Below are 18,048 nucleotides of genomic sequence, written 5' to 3'. Positions count from 1 at the left end.
GACATGAAATATTGCAGGTGCTGTTGTTTAGGACTTCTAAAAGAAAACGATTCAGACACGCAACGTAGATGAGTATTCCCGGAAGCCACCTCTTTGGATGGGGGAGAATTCAACATGTATTTTTATTTAAAACATTTTATGTCACTTTTCAAAATAGTTTTACAACTAAAAATCAACAATATACCTTATCTAAATCTGAAACCAAATCTATGCCACAAATAAAACAGTGGATTCTATAAAATTAACTATCAAAAGGCAGAAAAGAAACAAATGAAAAGTTTTGACTTGTCTTTCGAAGAAAACTAAAGATGGAGCCATGTGAATCTCTTGAGGGTTGGCATTCCAAAGATCTGGGGCTACAACAGAAGAGGCTCTTTTTCTTTTTGAGTCCAATCTAGACTCTTTTTGAGTCCAATCTAGATTGTGTGGGGCAGGTTCCACAGGGGGAGATGTATTGGGACACCCGATCTCAGTGATCACGGGCAGGAGGAGGAGTTATGCTAAGACCAGACCATGTCATTACCGAGGAGGCAGGTTTAGTCGTTGTTTGAGGACTATCCCTGCCTTCAGGTCTGGTCCTGACCGAAAGGATACAGTAATCAGCAAGGGAAACCCACATGACCTGAAAGTGTTGCTGTGCAATGCCAGGTCAATGATTAATAAAACCACTGCCATCCACGACCTGATTGTGGATGGAGGATTTGATCTGGCATGTGTGACAGAGACCTGGTTGGATGAAGCAGATGGGCCTGTCCTTGCCGCTGCTTGCCCACCAGGTTTCTCTTACGCACAGCAACCCAGGTCATGTGGGCGGGGAGGGGGGGTTGCAGTGATTTTTAGGAAGTCATTAGTCTGCACCAGGCGTCCTATTGGGAAGACCCAGTTTTCTGAGTGCATGTTCTGGAAGTTGGGCAATAGGGGCAGTACAGGATTCCTACTGGTGTACCGACCTCCCCGCTGCACCAAGGATTCCCTGCCCGAGCTGCTTCAGGTCGTGGCGGATATGCTCCTGGAGACACCTAGCTTGGTTGTCCTGGGGGATTTTAACATCCATGCCGACACGACCTTACAAGGGGCCGCTCGGGACTTCGTGGAAAGCATGGCCTCCATGGGGCTGTCCCTGAATAAGTCTGGCCCAACTCATAGCCACGGACATGCCTTAGACTTGGTGTTTACCTCTACGGATGTTGGTGATCTGACATGAACTAAAAGCGAAACAAAAGAAGTGCCATGGTCAGATCACTTCCTGGTGCAACTGGACTTCTCCGCAACCCTTCCCCTTCGCAGGGAGGTGGGACCGATTCGGATGGTCCGCCCCCGCCACTTAATGGATCCAATTGGCTTCCAGAGAGTGGTAGGGGATGCTTTATCCCAAGTTGATGGCCTTTCAGCTGATTCCCTGGTGGCCCGCTGGAATGCGGAGTTAACCAGGGCTATTGACTGTCTGGCTCCGAAGCGTCCTCTCCGATTGCATGGAGCCCGGACAGCCCTGTGGTTTTCCCCGGAGCTGAGGGTGATGAAACAATCGTTGAGACGGCTAGAGCGCCGGTGGCGGAAAACTCATTCTGAATCAGACCGGACACGGGTTAGAGCTCAACGTCGAGCCTACCAAGTGGCAATGGCGACGGCGAAGAGGGCCTTCTTCGCCGCCTCCATTGCATCTGCAGAAAACAGCAGCAGGAGACTTTTTCAGGTGGTTCGCAATCTATCAGAACCACCTGTACCACCGGGGCCTGGTAGGGACCCCAAGATCTCCTGCAATGCTTTTGCAAAGTTTTTTGCAGATAAAATCGCTCAGATTCAGAAGGAGGTAGACTCCACTGTGGGAGCAGGGCCAGGGCGGGAGAGTGCTAGAGTTCTGTCTGGTCCTGTTACATGGGATCAATTCCAATCTGTTACCTCCGAGGATGTGGACAGGCTGCTTGGACGAGTGAAACCGACCACCTGTCTCCTTGATCCTTGCCCATCCTGGCTGATAAAAGCGAGCCGGGAAGGGCTGGGCGATGGGCTCTGTGGGGTGGTGAATGCTTCCCTCTGTGAGGGAGCCTTCCCAGACCCGCTGAAAGAGGCGGTCATTAAACCGCTTCATAAAAAAACATCTTTAGACCCGGCCAATTTGGCCAACTATCGCCCAGTCTCAAATCTGCCATTCTTGGGCAAGGTGATTGAGCGGGTGGTTGCTGAACAACTCCAAGCACGCCTGGAGGAAACGGACCATTTGGATCCCTTCCAATCGGGATTCAGGCCTCACCATGGGACTGAAACTGCCTTGGTCGCGCTGGTTGATGACCTCCGGCGGGCTAGGGACAAAGGTGAGAGCTGTTTCCTAGTTCTGCTGGATCTCTCAGCGGCCTTTGACACCATCGACCATAACATCCTTCTGGACCGTCTAGAGGGGCTGGGAGCTGGGGGCACTGCCATACAGTGGTTCCGCTCCTTCCTCCTGGGCCGTGTCCAGAAAGTGGTGGTGGGGGGTGAGTGTTCAGACCCCTGGGCTCTCACTTGTGGAGTGCCTCAGGGTTCTGTCCTCTCCCCCATGCTTTTTAATATCTATATGAAGCCGCTGGGAGAGATCATCAGGGGGTTTGGACTGGGTGTTCATCAGTATGCAGATGACACCCAGCTCTACCTCTCCTTTAAATCAGAATCAGTGAAGGCGGTGAAGGTCCTGTGTGAGTGCCTGGAGGCGGTTGGAGGTTGGATGGCGGCTAACAGATTGAGGTTGAATCCTGACAAGACAGAAGTACTGTTTTTGGGGGACAGGAGGCGGGCAGGTGTGGAGGATTCCCTGGTCCTGAATGGGGTAACTGTGCCCCTGAAGGACCAGGTGCGCAGCCTGGGAGTCATTTTGGACTCACAGCTGTCCATGGAGGCGCAGATTAACTCTGTGTCCAGGGCAGCTGTCTACCAGCTCCACCTGGTACGCAGGCTAAGACCCTACCTCCCCGCGGACTGTCTCGCCAGAGTGGTGCATGCTCTAGTTATCTCACGCTTGGACTACTGCAACGCGCTCTACGTGGGGCTACATTTGAAGGTGACCCGGAAACTGCAATTAATCCAGAATGCGGCAGCGAGACTGGTGACTGGGAGTGGCCGCCGGGACCACATAACACCGGTTCTGAGAGATCTGCATTGGCTCCCAGTACGTTTCCGAGCACGATTCAAAGTGTTGGTGCTGACCTAAACGGCCTTGGTCCTGTATACCTGAAGGAGCGTCTCCACCCCCATCATTCAGCCCGGACTCTGAGATCCAGCGCCGAGGGCCTTCTGGCGGTTCCCTCATTGCGAGAAGTGAGGCTACAGGGAACCAGACAGAGGGCCTTCTCGGTAGCGGCGCCCGCCCTGTGGAACGCCCTCCCATCAGATGTCAAAGAGATAAAGAATTACCTGACGTTCAGAAGACATCTTAAGGCGGCCCTGTTCAGGGAAGTTTTTAATATGTAATGCTGTACGGTTTTTAACACTGATTGGGAGCCGCCCAGAGTGGCTGGGGAAAACTCAGCCAGATGGGCGGGGTATAAATAATAAATTATTATTATTATTATTATTATTATTATTATTATTATTATTATCAACAGATGATGAAATCTTTAGCAGGATTTCAGTGGTAAATCTTAATTGTTGATAGGGCTCATACAGGAGGAGGCATTCCCTCAGATAATCAAGATCCAGGCTGGTTAAGACTTTGAATGTTAAAATCAGCACCTTGAATTTGGCCCAGAAACAGATCAGCACTCAAGTGCAGTTTGTTTTACAATAGGTTACAATATGGGAAAATCCATTCAAATCCATCAGCAATTGTTTTGCACCAGGTGACATTTCCACCAGTGATGCTTTCCAGGCATGGTTTTGGGAAGAAATCCAGGGCCCCGCTCAGCAGAATGAGCAGGAGAGCCACCGAACACAGCAGGGCTGTCTTAACTAATCTTGAAGTAAGTGAAGTAATACACATCACTCCACAGAGGGCCCACTATAAGACCATTAAGATGAGAGACCAAGATTTCCTAGATGCACCACCAGTTTCCACCTTTTCTATAGGTGATGTGTTATCGTTAACAGGCAAATATGCTTCCTTCATGGGAACTAAGGCTAAAAGATACTTGCCTAAATAAGGAATGATATATTTTGATGTTTGGTGCGTAACAGCTATCACACACATTCTACCTACGGTACTTCTGATTGGTGGCTGATGTCGTCTTGTAGCTGGAGGGCAAGAAGGGATGGAGCTCCAACAGCATCATTCTGGAATGGTATCTTGGTCCTACTTTAAAGATTATTTTATGTCTGCTCCCCCATGCCACTAGAAGTCCTGAGCACCTGCTTCTCACAATGCAAGCGTAGCAGCTGAACTTAGAACTTCCTACCACTTGGGGAAGTGAAAAACCATGGGAAAATACAGTGGCCGGATTTTGCCATCAGAAAACTGGAGAAGACCAGTTAGGAACATAGCTGCATTAATGTCTGCAGTTATAAGGTGGTGTGAACTAACCACTTCATCCTCCTAAAAACCATAACTAAACATTGCAGCCACAATCCAGAAAACCATGTGAGCCACTCATCCACTGGGGATTTCACTTATTCAAGCAACGTGAATGTCCTCCTGCATCACACAGCAGATTGTTTCAGAGACTTGGCAGACTTAAAAGCAGCCTGTGATATAGTATAGGAGCTTGCTGTCTCAAGAAAACATTAACATGCTCTGAAAGAAATGAACAAGGTCTTGCCTGAATCTAATCTTTGGATATGTCCATACTTCAGTCACAAAATACTGTGGCTTAAAACAGAAGGGGACCAAAATATTCTTAGGCTTCCATCAAAGATAGAATAAAAGAAGGGGGGGGGGAATTAAAAGTCAACTCACATTTCCCCTTTGTTCTTGTCTTTGAGCCACTGATGTAATGTATGGCTGTTGAATTGCAGTGCTCCTTTAAGGCCACCTTTGCACTGGATCTGCATGATTGTGTGTGAATTTCTCACAACCTCAATGAGCCCCACACAGTCGCCAATAGATAAACAACCATAAGGCAGCATCCTAGAAGAGCAATGCGAGTTGTTGTTTTTTTAAAAAAAGACATCGTAATGGCCACCAAATAAAACACACAGGCATGGAAATCTCTATGTAATAATCAAACATTTAAGTCATTTGGATAGATGACCAGCAGGGCCATGGTTTATAGAACAACTACACAATTAATTCCAGCCCCCCAGGGCAACACTGGACTTGCACTTCTAGAACAGCAGCTCAAGGCTACATGACAAGTTGTTTTTTTAAATACAAAGGAGTTTGGAAAGCAGTTTGTGGTGTGGAATGGGCCTGCTCTCTCATGCAAAATATCCCACTGTGTATGTACAAAGTCGCTTTTTGGATCCTAGCCCAGGAAAATAGTGGACACATGCAAGAACATTAAATCATGATGATACTTGATTTTGTAGCCATTTACATATTCACTGCATATTGATGACAACGTTAAGCAGTAATCTGACTGATTAGATAGAGAAGAAAATTTAAAACATTTGTAGAATGGGTAGTTATTGATTACAATAAATAAACTAAAATTTTCTGCAAACTCTTGAACCAAATATGTTGTTCTTCAGGCAGAATGATAAACAAAACACAGACTGTAACATTAGCAATATTTATGAATACTTGCCTAAGATCAAGCCCTTGGTTTTGCCAGATGTTTTCCATGATTCTTATGATTTGAAGTGTCAACATATCCTGACGTAGATCTGAAAACATGCAAGTGAATGCAGGTTTTGGGAACTTTTGGAAGGCATAAAACAGCTTCAGCAACTTTGTTTTTAATGCGTTAAATTGAAGTTTTGCACGATAAGCTTACTCTGTTCTGTTATCAATGACTTTTATTGATTGAAAAAAATGACTCTGCGTTTAAAAAATCAAAACACAACCTGTGACAAAAATGTGAAATCAAACTAATTCTAGAGATTGGGGGCATGTTATTATAGTCCAGGACTTGCCGATCGAAAGGTCGGCGGTTCGAATCCCTGCGGTGGGGTGCGCTCCCGCTGCTCGGTCCCAGCGCCTGCCAACCTAGCAGTTCGAAAGCACCTCCGGGTGCAAGTAGATAAATAGGGACCGCTTACCAGCGGGAAGGTAAACGGCGTTTCCGTGTGCGGCTCTGGCTTGCCAGAGCAGCGATGTCATGCTGGCCACATGACCCGGAAGTGTCTCCGGACAGCGCTGGCCCCTGGCCTCTTAAGTGAGATGGGCGCACAACCCCAGAGTCTGTCAAGACTGGCCCGTACGGGCAGGGGTACCTTTACCTTTACCTTTACTTCAAGTCTATGGAGGTGAATATCTTCTTGTTCCAACAGGCTTTTGGGAATTAAAGGGCTGCTGTGCTGCTGTTTTTACTGCAATTACTTGTATATTGTAATTATTGGTATGTTTAAAACAGATTTTATATATATCTATAGCTTAGGTTCTATCAATATTAAATTGTATTTTAATGATTAATTTTTCTATGTTTTTAGTGGTTCTTGCTTTTATCCGTAAGCTGCTTTAAGTCCCATCATGGAAAAAGGCAGGGTATAAAGGTATAGGGTAGTATACAAATTTAATAAATAAATAATAATAAAACAACTTTATATTGGGCAACAGCAGAAAAGCTTACCAAGTGCTCTGGTCCCCCACTGCCAGCCACAACCTACATAGGAAAGTTCTTTGGACAGGAACAGAGCACACCTCAAACAGCTATGTTGGTTCCCTCAGCTGGGCAAACAGAGCAGGTGGCTCCTGCTAATCTGTGTGCATGTGCCCTCCCATGCTAAAAGAGAACAACTGTCTATGTGCAACTGCCACAGCACTCTGCTTTGTCTCCCCTGTTGCAAAATCACCATACAGCAAGATAGGGACTGCCATGTCCAGAGGAGGGCAACCAAAATGGTCAAAGGCCTGGAAACGATGCCTTATGAGGAACGGCTAAGGGAGCTGGGCAAGTTTAGCCTGGAGAAGAGGAGGTTAAGGGGTGGTATGATAGCCATGTTCAAATATATAAAAGGATGTCACATAGAGGAGGGAGAAAGGTTGTTTTCTGCTGCTCCAGAGAAGCGGACACGGAGCAATGGTTCCAAACTACAAGAAAGAAGATTCCACCTAAACGTTAGGAAGAACTTCCTGACAGTAAGAGCTGTTCGACAGTGGAATTTTCTGCCAAGGAGTGTGGTGGAGTCTCCTTCTTTGGAGGTCTTCAAGCAGAGGCTTGACAACCATATGTCAGGAGTGCTCTGATGGTGTTTCCTGCTTGGCAGGGGGTTGGACTCGATGGCCCTTGTGGTCTCTTCCAACTCTATGATTCTATGATTCCCTGAATGAGAACGTCATGGCCAGATAGGCCAGCACTAGCGCTGGGCGCTATCTGGTTTTCAGCATTGTGATGTATCACCAGCTAAACATCATGATATATTCCTATGGTAGACATAGTGATGGCGCATTTGCATTATTGCTCACTAATACTGTGTAGTGGAAGGGGTTTGTGTGTGTTTTTGGCGAAAATGAATGCAGTGGATGTTAATATAAAATTCACAAGGATTAGGAAGAAATCTTTTACTTTTATGTTATAACTTATAAGTTGGTATAAATTGAATAGAGGTGTTTAAGATAGTTAGGGCGATGAAGAAACACATACAGGATACAATGAAATATACTTCCTTACCATCTCCATTTTTAAAGATGATTTCATTATTCTGAAACAGCAGCTCAGACATGATATCTGGGTTTTCCCAATTAAGCCAAAGTGGCCTTTTAGCAGATGACATAATCCTGCACTCCTCAAGCCTATGAAAGGATAAAATAGCTGCTTAAACGAGTGCACCTTCAAACTGACATAAATGATTAGATTTCTATAGACCTATTATTATTATTATTATTATTATTATTATTATTATTTCACCTGCAGATCTCAGGGCGGTTCACAACATAAAAATAAATCCTTTGAAGCTCAGCCCTTACTCACTACACACCTGAAGCCATGTATGGTGTCAGGTGTAGGGCTGGGGGTGGGCATGGCTTCCACAAAATGTGTATTTCATGGGCCAAATGGAGGGGACTGGTAGGCCAAATCTGGCATCTGGGTTGGTGGTTCCCCTCTACTGCCTTAAACCAAAATGCAGTATTACTTTTCACGTCTAAAAGGCAATCTCCAAGCATGATGCACTACAAATAAAAAGATGGATCTAAAAAGATGTGACCTAGCTTTAGCTAGAGGACAGGATTTTAGAAAAAGGTGACTGAGGAGGCTCTTCATGCAACTGCCCATTTAAAATGTTCCAGATACATTCATGCCTATTTATGAAATCTGAGAAAGATGATACCTAAGATTTCCAAGCTGATGAGCAGGATTGAGTGGAGATATAAAGCCTTGCAGTGCATCCATGAAGTCTGGCCGCCTCATTTGCTCCACAAGGAATTTCATCTGTACCTGATGGATAACAGCATCCAAATATTGACGAGCTCATCAGTCAAATACGAACGAAGGCAGTATTTGTGACCAATTTCAATTTTTAGCATGAAGAGTCATGTTTTCTTAAAAAGCTTTTAAATGAAATATTTCAACTCTAAGTGCTGAAGAATGCATCCAGTGCTAAATTTATCAATTTACCTTTTGGGTTTCATCCTTTTTCTCCTGTTTAAGGATGTCTGTGAGGTTAATAAGTTTTTCCATAGCTTCTACCTGCCTGCTTAGGTGTTTAAGGTACATCCCACATGCTCGGCAATATGACTCCAAAAGCAGACCAAACCTCTGGCTCACATTTTTGTTGTGCATTTCAGACCTAAAAGAAGGCATAACTTATGGTTAATTTTTAATAAAGCATTTGCTAAAAAAAACCCTAACTATTCAGGATGACTCACCAGTTAAAAGAGTATCCACTAAGCAAGGATGGGAAAGAACCCTGCCCCAAACTTTAAGAGAGTCAATCAACTCTCTATTTAGATCAGAGGTTGTCAACCTGGTCCCTACTGCCCAATAGTGGGCATTTCAGGATTCTAGTGGGCGGTAGGGGGTTCTATGGCAGAAGCTGAATCCTCCTTCCATCGAGCACTGGTGGGCGGTAAGGAAATTTTCCCATCAAGAAAGATACATTAGTGGGCAGTAGGTATAAAAAGGTTGACTACCCCTGATTTAGATAGTCTCTCTCACACACACACACACACACACACACACACACACACACACCATTTACTCAAGATTGCATTCTTCATCTCAGCATGAAAATCAATATATGGTTTTCTAAAGCTTTTTATTTTTATTATCTTGATGCTATATTGTTGCTGATTTAAACAGAAATCAACTTTCTGAACCAAATCTCTTGCATTCATCACCGAGGCACTGCAAAGACCCAAAGCCCAAGAAACAGTTGCAGTATCTTTCTGAACATCAAGCCAATTTTTTTAAAGAAAATAGTAATAATAGTGCTTTCAAGTGCTTTATACATAAAAAAATAAATAAAAGCACAGGATGGTCAAGATCAAAATTTCATCTCTTTATAACAGGAATCCATTTAAAGTAGAAATCCAAACTTACTTTAGATGCCAAAAGAAGAAGTGTCCTATTCTTTGATTGGTTAGTGCCTTCTTCAGTAAAAATCTCACGAGTAGATTATCCAAGTACTGCTCGTATTTCAGAACCTAGGCACAAGAGGATTGAAGTGTAATTGGCATTTAGCTATATTCTGTGGAAGACTTCAAGGTTTTGCCACTCTGCATGATATATTGCAACCCCAGTCACCTTTGACTGGACTTAACCGTCCGGGGTCCTTTACCTTTTACCTATATCTCAAGCTTGCAGATTATAACTTACCTACTCACTTTGGGTGAATATAAATTGCCCTCCCTCTCTAGTGACCAGGGCTGATCCAGAGCCTCTAAATTACAGCTTGCCTTCAGCACTATCTAGCCCTTTATAAAGAAATCTGAGGAAGTTCTCAGTCTGGATATGTGAATGAGCCCAAAGTACTACTGTGCCTCAAGCTGCCTGCTTTATTTTACAAACAGTGCAGTTGCCCTTGTATCATGATTTGTGTCTAATTCTGTTGTCCCCTGCAGTTTTCTGAGATAGCTTGATTATACCTACAATATAAACCATGTTGTAGGTTTACATTTGCCTTTATTTGCTGCTACATGCCCTAAGGCAGAGTCATTTGGAATGGGGAGGAGGAGAAGAGAAATAATTTATTCTTTAAAGATCCCTGAAAGTTGAAATGCTAAATATTTTTCTCCCTTTTAGTTCTCTCTTCTTTCCTTTATCTTCTTGGCCAAGAACCACTACCGTATTTTTCGCTCTACAAGATGCACCAGACCATAAGACGCACCTAGTTTTTGGAGGAGGAAAAGAAGAAGAAGAAAAAATCTGAATCCCAGAAGCCAGAACAGCAAAAGGGATTGCTGCGCAGCGATCCCTCTTGCTGTTCTGGCTCCTGGGATAGCTGCGCAGCCTGCATTCGCTCCATAAAACGCACACACATTTCCCCTTACTTTTTAGGAGGGAAAAAGTGACTCTTATAGAGCAAAAAATATGTTATTTTATATCACTGCTTGTAAGGGTATGCAAAGAAAAGATATAAATATTGTTTCTTGAAATCCATAGATATAGCTAACCATAGGCTGGTAACTTGGTGGAATTATTTACAATGCTGCCCGAGCCTTTGCTCATTTCTGTCTCGTAATATTACTCTTTTGGGGAGAGGGGCTATTAACCTTTGAAGTGCTACAGCAATATATTATCCAGCTATCAGCAATGGTCAGCAGAAGGATCTTTAATATGCAGCCAAGCACTGTGGTAACTTTGGTAAGCTTTAACCTTTCAGAGATATTCTGATTCTCATCATCCAGAAAAGTTATATAAAGTCTTAGCATAAATTTCAGGCACAATGGCATACATTAAGAGGCAGTTGACAAAAATAGATTACAGTACCTGTACCAGCTGAATCAAATACTGAGAGAGTTTGTCATCTGTCAGATATTTTTCTAGACATCGAATTGCAAACGCTCGCACCATCGGATCTGGGTAATTGCAGTCCAAAAGCTCCATTGCCTGTTCAGGCTTGATGGGAGGCCAGTCTTTTATCAAGCAGTACATCTGCACAGTAGAGAACAATGAATTTGTATCAGTCATGAGAACACAAGAATGGTCTTGCTGGATCAGATGAAATTACAACTAACCCAATATTCTACTTCCAACAGCAAAAAGGCAAACAAACATCTCTAGATGTGCATAAACAGGATATGAAGATGACGGGCTCATCCTTTTAGCTTTCAGCAACTGGTGTTCAGAGGTATACTGCCATGAAAACTCCAACTGCCATGGCTTGGGGTAACGAATTTCAAATATTAATTATGGGCCATAATTATATCAAGAGGAAATTGTGCTAATACTACTGAAGAGAGCTTATGGGATCCTGTTACAACAAAAATGTTTTATTAACTAAGAGGTAAGAGAACAAAACTAAAGTCATATTCCCCCCCCCCTTTTTTTTTTGAATCAACATGGAAGCTATTATAATGAAAGTCTTTGACCAAGGCTACTGCTAACAACTGTAGCCAGTTTAAAAGTGTGTATAAGTAATGGAGATACTACCTGGGCTACTTCATCTCTAGAGTTCCATTTGACAGACAAAAGCAATTTAGGTAAGATTTCTGGCGTATTTACGCAGTAATGCCTGCAAAAAAAAACCAACAACAAGAGAAGGGATTTTGAAATAAAAATTTATATTGTTGTCATTACTACATGGAACTATTTAGTATGCTGGTTATAGATTTTAAAAAAATATCTTCAGGAGACTTCACAAAAAGCCAAAGTTTTGTGGGTTAAGCTTAGGGGCAGATGACAAGCCTCGTGTCCTCACCCCAGTTTCTTTCCTTTCCCACTTAAAATGCAGTCCAGGGAGCGTCATGCCTATGATTGCCCACCTACTTTTCATAGTCCTACTTATGACCCAATGTCATACCTGTGGCTCCAAAGGAAATCCTTTTCTTGTTCAGTTATTTCAGACAGTGGGTCTCGAGTGCAGATTGAACGCAGCTGCTCTTTGTCACAATCTCTTAATTCATTATCTCGTGCTAGTCTATTACTCTGTAAAAAAAGAGAGCAACAGGGACTTGTTCATACTACAATTAATACTATATATATATATATATATATATATATATATATATTTGCTTTCGTAGATTTTCACGGGTACAGGAATGCAGGTTTTGGTGTCCTCGGGTGTCTTCCCGTGTAAAAGTTGGGGTGTCTAACACCATCCAGTAGCCAATCCATGGTGGCACCTCCGGATGCTGCACCCCCCTGCAATCCCTACACAGATCTGGCTGACACAAGCCACAAAACCACAGCTCGCCCCTATACACGAAGCCAAGCCAAAGCACAACTAAGTGCAATACAGCCATCTTCTCAGGAAAACTCTTCACAAAGTTCAAGAGGTCAAGACACAAAGACTTTAGCAACTAATCCACACCTAATGACCCACCTAAGTGGTACTCAGGATATCACTCAAGAAATCACTCAAGGTATCTCTCAAGTAATTAAGGAACAAAAGAAGAAAAGGCACACTAGCCTGGGAACTTCCTCTCTGCCCAGAACATTGGAGGCTAGACACCACACCCCCTCTACAGTATTTATAGGAACTCAAACATTGAGATCCCGCTCTGTTCCAGTAACAAGAAGCCGAAAGCACCAGCCTGAAGATGACGAGTGAGACCTCGTCGAAACGTCGCCTAGACACCCCAACTTTTACACGGGAAGACACCCGAGGACACCAAAACCTGCATATATATATATATATATATATATCCTTTTGAATACTTAAAGCATCTCACATACTTCATCTCAGTAGCCCTAACAACCACTCTGTATTATTAAACCCTGTTCAATACTTAACCCTGTAGTTGATGGGTTGGGGAGACAGTCGTTTGCCTAAAGCAATCTGATAAAACTTCATGAGTGAGGTGAGAACTAGCTTGTAGTGCATGTTCTTAGCCACAATGCAACCTGGAAAGTAAAATTCTCCTTACCAGTCCTGCATGACTGTAGTTAAACCCTAGTTCTCGAGATATAGTCCAATTGGCATGGTCTTCAATTACAGACATGTCGGGAAACTTTACAGGACTGCTAAACCAATCAAATTCCAGCTCTAAACAAGGAGTTTCCTAAGAAGAAAAGAAGTTTGTCCTTGTATGATTAAAAATATTGTTTTTTATATATATATAAAAAGCACACTATTCCACAAGTACAAGCTATGCAAATACAAGGTATTTAAAATAATAAAAGCACAGGATCAGACAAATTAGTCTTAAGTCTCAGGAGAAACACCAGCTGTCTTCAGAAGACCAAGTTTTATTTCTGCTAGTCAAAGAATGAAAAGACCCTGACAGTAGCTTGCTAAAGTTGTGTTCTTCAAAGCTGCATCCATAGTAAACTCAATTTGGATTTTGGTAGAGACATTAGTCCCATTGTAACCTTTGTGGATGGAACAATTCAGGCTACCTAAAGTTCTGTATCACTAGACAAAATCCTCACAAATTGCACAGCATTTTATTTTGACAACCTTGGGAACAGCACTCCAGATTGCAACTAATGGCTCAGATAACTGCATGCTCCTCTGTGAAAGCAAATTTTTCCTATATAGAAAGCTGATATATCAGATGCAAGGGTTCTAGCAGGCTCCTCTCCCCGATATGCCAGTTTTCTACATGCACAGATTTATTATTTTTTGTGCACAGAAGCATAAATTATGCGAGCCCCCATCTATAGCCCGAAATACTGCAGTTTATACAGGTTTACTATTGTTACATTTTGGAAACAGTGACAATATTTTATTAAAATACAGAGGACCATTAGAATTCACTTGGACAGTCCTTGATTTAACACAATGAACTGTTAGTAAATAAGCCAGAAATTGGCATGAAACGTCCATTTACCTTATTGGGATTTGATCCAGTGACTCCAATGGGATTTAGCAGGTCTTCCAACCCATGGGGTACAGGCCACAGATTCAGAGCCATTTTGCCAGAAACAAGAGTGTCTGTGTAATCAAACATGTTAATATTCCCCCACGCCAATGGACAGTGCTCCTTAAAAAGAGCAAATAATCACTGTTTAGTCTCGTCTATTAGCAACACATTTCAAACTCAGATATAGAGGAATTAAAAGGGCAGGGGCAGACTTTTTTTTTTTGAAAACTCAAATAAACGATGACAAAGTAAATCATAACTGTTACCATTAGTTTAGAGATCAACACAGTATAAGTCAGAAGAATAATTTCAAATGAGATATTCTCCCTATTTGAGAAGTATTCACTATATCCAACGACAAGACCCTTACCTCCTTTGCACCCTTCCTCCCTTTAACGGAGCAGATAGAAAGGCAAAGCCGAGCCGCACGTGGAAGATCAAGAACGTGCATCTCATACTGCAGCCACTCATTCCACCTGAAAGGAAGATAAAAGGGATTTGACCCAAGATTTTAACCAAAAGTGCTATGTAAAGATGCTTGAAAAATGATATGGCAAATTAAAAATACTAAAGCAATTCTGTGTAAACCAAGCCAAGTTTGAGTTGAATTTTCCAGTGTGGCATTCTACTTTTGTAGAACCATTGGAAGCTAATTTGACGGCTATCTACCCCAATGTCCTACTCTATGCAGGAAACGAAGAGTGAGAGTATCCCTGCCAGGTGGTTGTCCGGCTTCTGTTTGAAAATCTCCTGTGACAGAGAGCGCACCATCCCTCTAGGTAACAGGTTCCATTGTTCTAACCTTCACAAAGTTTCTCCAAATGTTCAGCAAATATCTACTCTCCTGTAACTTACGGCCGTTAGATCAAGTCCAACCCTTCAAGGCAGCAGAAAACAAGTCTTTGCTTCCTTCTATGCAATAACTTGTTCAGGTATTTGAAGAGTGCTGTTGAGGGTATTTAGGAAGGTGGTTTTTTTTGGGGGGGGGGGTAAAGCATGAGACTCTTAATCCCAAGGTCATGGGTTTGAGCCCCGTTCTTGGCAAAAGATTCCTGCGTTGGACTACATGACACTCATGGTACCTGCCAGCTCTACAATCCTATGATTCTATATATTCCTTGAACATTAAGGTACAGTATCAGATCCGAACAAAAACTAAACTTCCAAACTCACTTTTAGATGGAGGAAAGAAAGACACAACATATACTGTAAAGCAATTATCTGAATTGTTAATACGTTTCTACAAACTTGAACATCAGGTTTCTTTTCATTGTTTTAGTGATATTCTTTACCTGGGATTGGAGCATGGTACTCTCTGAGTATTCACATTATCACATAATGGCTCTCCTCCATGATAGATGCCAGTTCGGACATAAATCTGAAAAAAATACGCTTATGAACATGACTATACTACAAGGGGACGTGGGTGGCGCTGTGGGTAAAACCAAAGTGCCTAGGACTTGCCGATCGTATGGTCGGTGGTTCGAATCCCCGCGGCGGGGTGAGCTCCCATCTTTTGGTCCCAGCTCCTGCCCACCTAGCAGTTCGAAAGCACTCCTAAGTGCAAGTAGATAAATAGGTACCACTTTATAGCAGGAAGGTAAACGGCGTTTCCGTGTGCTGCGCTGGTGCTGGCTCGCCAGAGCAGCTTCGTCACGCTGGCCACGTGACCTGGAAGTGTCTCCGGACAGCGCTGGCCCCTGGCCTCTTAAGTGAGATGGGCGCACAACCCTAGAGTCGGACACGACTGGCCCGTACGGGCAGGGGTACCTTTATCTTATACTACAAGTAACCATGAAGCAGGAATTATAAATATCAAGCAAGAGTAACTCATCTAACCCCCGTTCTAAAATAGTTGCATTGTCAGTTTATTTCCAGGCTCAATTAAAGGTGCTCACATTGGTGTTTAGGGCTTTAATCAACTCAGGCCACAAACATCTGAAAGACCAACTTATTCCCTACAGACCACCTCAGGTGTTAAGATCAGCAGAGGAGCCCTCTTGGTAGTTCAACTGCTCTTTGACAGCTTCTAGGCTGTGGAATTCCCTCCCCACAGAGGTACATCTGGCACCTTTAATATATAGTTTCTGCCATATGCTGAAAATGCACCTCTGATCCACCCTATTCTTGTGTCAGTAATTTTAGTTGTTTTTAATTCTGATGTTTAAATTGCTGTAGCCATCCCTGGGACCTCAGGCTGAAGGGTGAGTAATAAACTGATAATGATGGTGAATAATAATAATAATAATAATAATAATAATAATAATAATAATGCAGAATGCACCTTAGGTTTTGCCCAATATATGTAAATACTTCAAAAAGGCAAGTTATTTATTTGTTTCACACCCAGACAAAAAGTTTAAGGTTTGGTGGGCCTGGACAGTAATGTAGAAACAAAAAAACCCTAAGGATTTAAGAGTCATTCATCAGAAATATGCATGTGCTCTCAAGTCATATTGAAACCAAGTTGTCGTTTTTTACCTTGTCAATATCTCGAATGTTTACATTTACATAGGTAGCGCAGAGAATCTTTATTCTGAGATTACTGTTAATAGCCCAGAGGGATTTGGCTGAAGCTTCTCCATTCATGTATGGTGTAGCTGTAGAAATACGCCTAGAATAAGATGGCATTGTAAAGGTATCCAATGGCAGCTGGGTGTAAAGACTTTCCTTAGCCATCAGCATCAAATTGGGCATTCGACCAAGCATGATACAACTCCGGATGTACTGAAATAGGCAGAGAAAACACAATTATTGCACTGGATGCTGCTCTTTGCAGCATCATTGCTTAATTGCAAAGATTACAATGCCGGCATTGTGAATGGTTTGCAACTCAAGGCGAAGCAGGAACCACAGTATAAGTGGTTTAATGAAGCTAGCGTGCAATATTTGTAGGGCTGGCAGGTCATTCTAAGTAGCAGATAATCACAAAGCATGCCAAACAAGGGACAAACTTGTCTTTTTATACTGGCACTTGGAGAAAAAGAAATATCCACATATAGACTGTTGCCTCACTAATGGCACATTCCTTGTATTTTCTATCAGAAGAAAAGAGAATTATAAAAAAGGGAAGACTGAGGAAAGAGAACTTACAATTTTTGGTAATGCAGGCTTTTTGTTATTTCTGAATTATGGTTTTATTTAGTAGTGTAAATGTATTCACCCATAATGAACTTATTTTAGAAAGCACTAAGGGTGACACCCACTGTTATATAAGCAAACATCCTCTTGTAAAAAAGGACCTTACTTTCCTCTCCTCCTGTAGCAATTTGTGCCCCTCCCCACTGCCTTTCCCCCCAAAAAACATCACCTGCAGCAAGTTTTTAGGGGTGCAAGGGGTGGGGCACAGAAAATCCACTCTGCCAACAGTGTTTGTTCCATTAGTAAACAGGCACTACTGGATTTCACTTCATGAGAATATACATACGTGCAATCCTATATCACATGATTTGCACCACCTCATTAAGTAAGATGTACGCATAAAAACCTCTTCATGACTCTCTGTCTCTACAAGTTTAAATATCCTTCTCCTTGAACTGAATACCCATTAGTTCTCCCCTCATTTGGTGCGGCTTCTGATTGGCTGCAGGTGGATGTGGTGGCGCTGTGGGTTAAACCACAGAGCCTAGGACTTGCCGATCAGAAGGTCGGCGGTTCGAATCCCCGCGACGGGGTGAGCTCCCGTTGTTCGGTCCCTGCTCCTGCCAACCTAGCAGTTCGAAAGCACGTCAAAGTGCAAGTAGATAAATAGGTACCGCTCCGGCGGGAAGGTAAACGGCATTTCGGTGCGCTGCTCTGGTTCACCAGAAGTGGCTTAGTCATGCTGGCCACATGACCCGGAAAATGTACGCCAGCTCCCTTGGCCAGTAAAGCGAGATGAGTGCCGCAACCCCAGAATCGGTCACGACTGGACCTAATGGTCAGGGGTCCCTTTACCTTTTTACCTAATTGGCTGCAGGACGCTTCTGCAGCCAATCAGAAGCCACGCCTTGGTTTTTGAACGGTTTCAGGAGTCAAGCGGACTCTCGGAATGCATTCTGTTTGAGAACCAAAGTACAACTGTATTCTAAAATGTT

General features: G+C 43.1%; 1 protein-coding gene across 2 annotated transcripts in view; it reads right to left on the bottom strand.

Annotated features, from left to right (window-relative positions):
* PIK3CA (phosphatidylinositol-4,5-bisphosphate 3-kinase catalytic subunit alpha) overlaps positions 1–18,048 on the bottom strand; it is a 47,400-nt gene that overhangs the window by 4,815 nt on the left and 24,537 nt on the right. For both annotated transcript variants that reach the window (XM_083739270.1, XM_083739269.1), the window contains exons 6-19: positions 16,454–16,699; positions 15,265–15,350; positions 14,343–14,448; positions 13,940–14,092; positions 13,034–13,168; positions 11,968–12,092; positions 11,598–11,679; positions 10,935–11,099; positions 9,546–9,649; positions 8,622–8,793; positions 8,335–8,441; positions 7,677–7,798; positions 5,652–5,730; positions 4,862–5,032 (exon numbers count right to left, since the gene is read on the bottom strand). In XM_083739270.1, the coding sequence (XP_083595396.1) occupies positions 4,862–5,032; positions 5,652–5,730; positions 7,677–7,798; positions 8,335–8,441; positions 8,622–8,793; positions 9,546–9,649; positions 10,935–11,099; positions 11,598–11,679; positions 11,968–12,092; positions 13,034–13,168; positions 13,940–14,092; positions 14,343–14,448; positions 15,265–15,350; positions 16,454–16,699 (1,853 nt within the window). The remainder of the gene's footprint in view (positions 1–4,861; positions 5,033–5,651; positions 5,731–7,676; positions 7,799–8,334; positions 8,442–8,621; positions 8,794–9,545; positions 9,650–10,934; positions 11,100–11,597; positions 11,680–11,967; positions 12,093–13,033; positions 13,169–13,939; positions 14,093–14,342; positions 14,449–15,264; positions 15,351–16,453; positions 16,700–18,048) is intronic.

The sequence above is a fragment of the Podarcis gaigeae genome, assembly GCF_964106915.1.
Source record: "Podarcis gaigeae genome assembly, chromosome: 5".
In the NCBI taxonomy this organism is placed as follows: Eukaryota; Metazoa; Chordata; class Lepidosauria; order Squamata; family Lacertidae; genus Podarcis; species Podarcis gaigeae.
The sequence above is the reverse complement of the archived record's forward strand: the minus strand, read 5'-3'. Positions and strand labels throughout refer to the sequence as shown.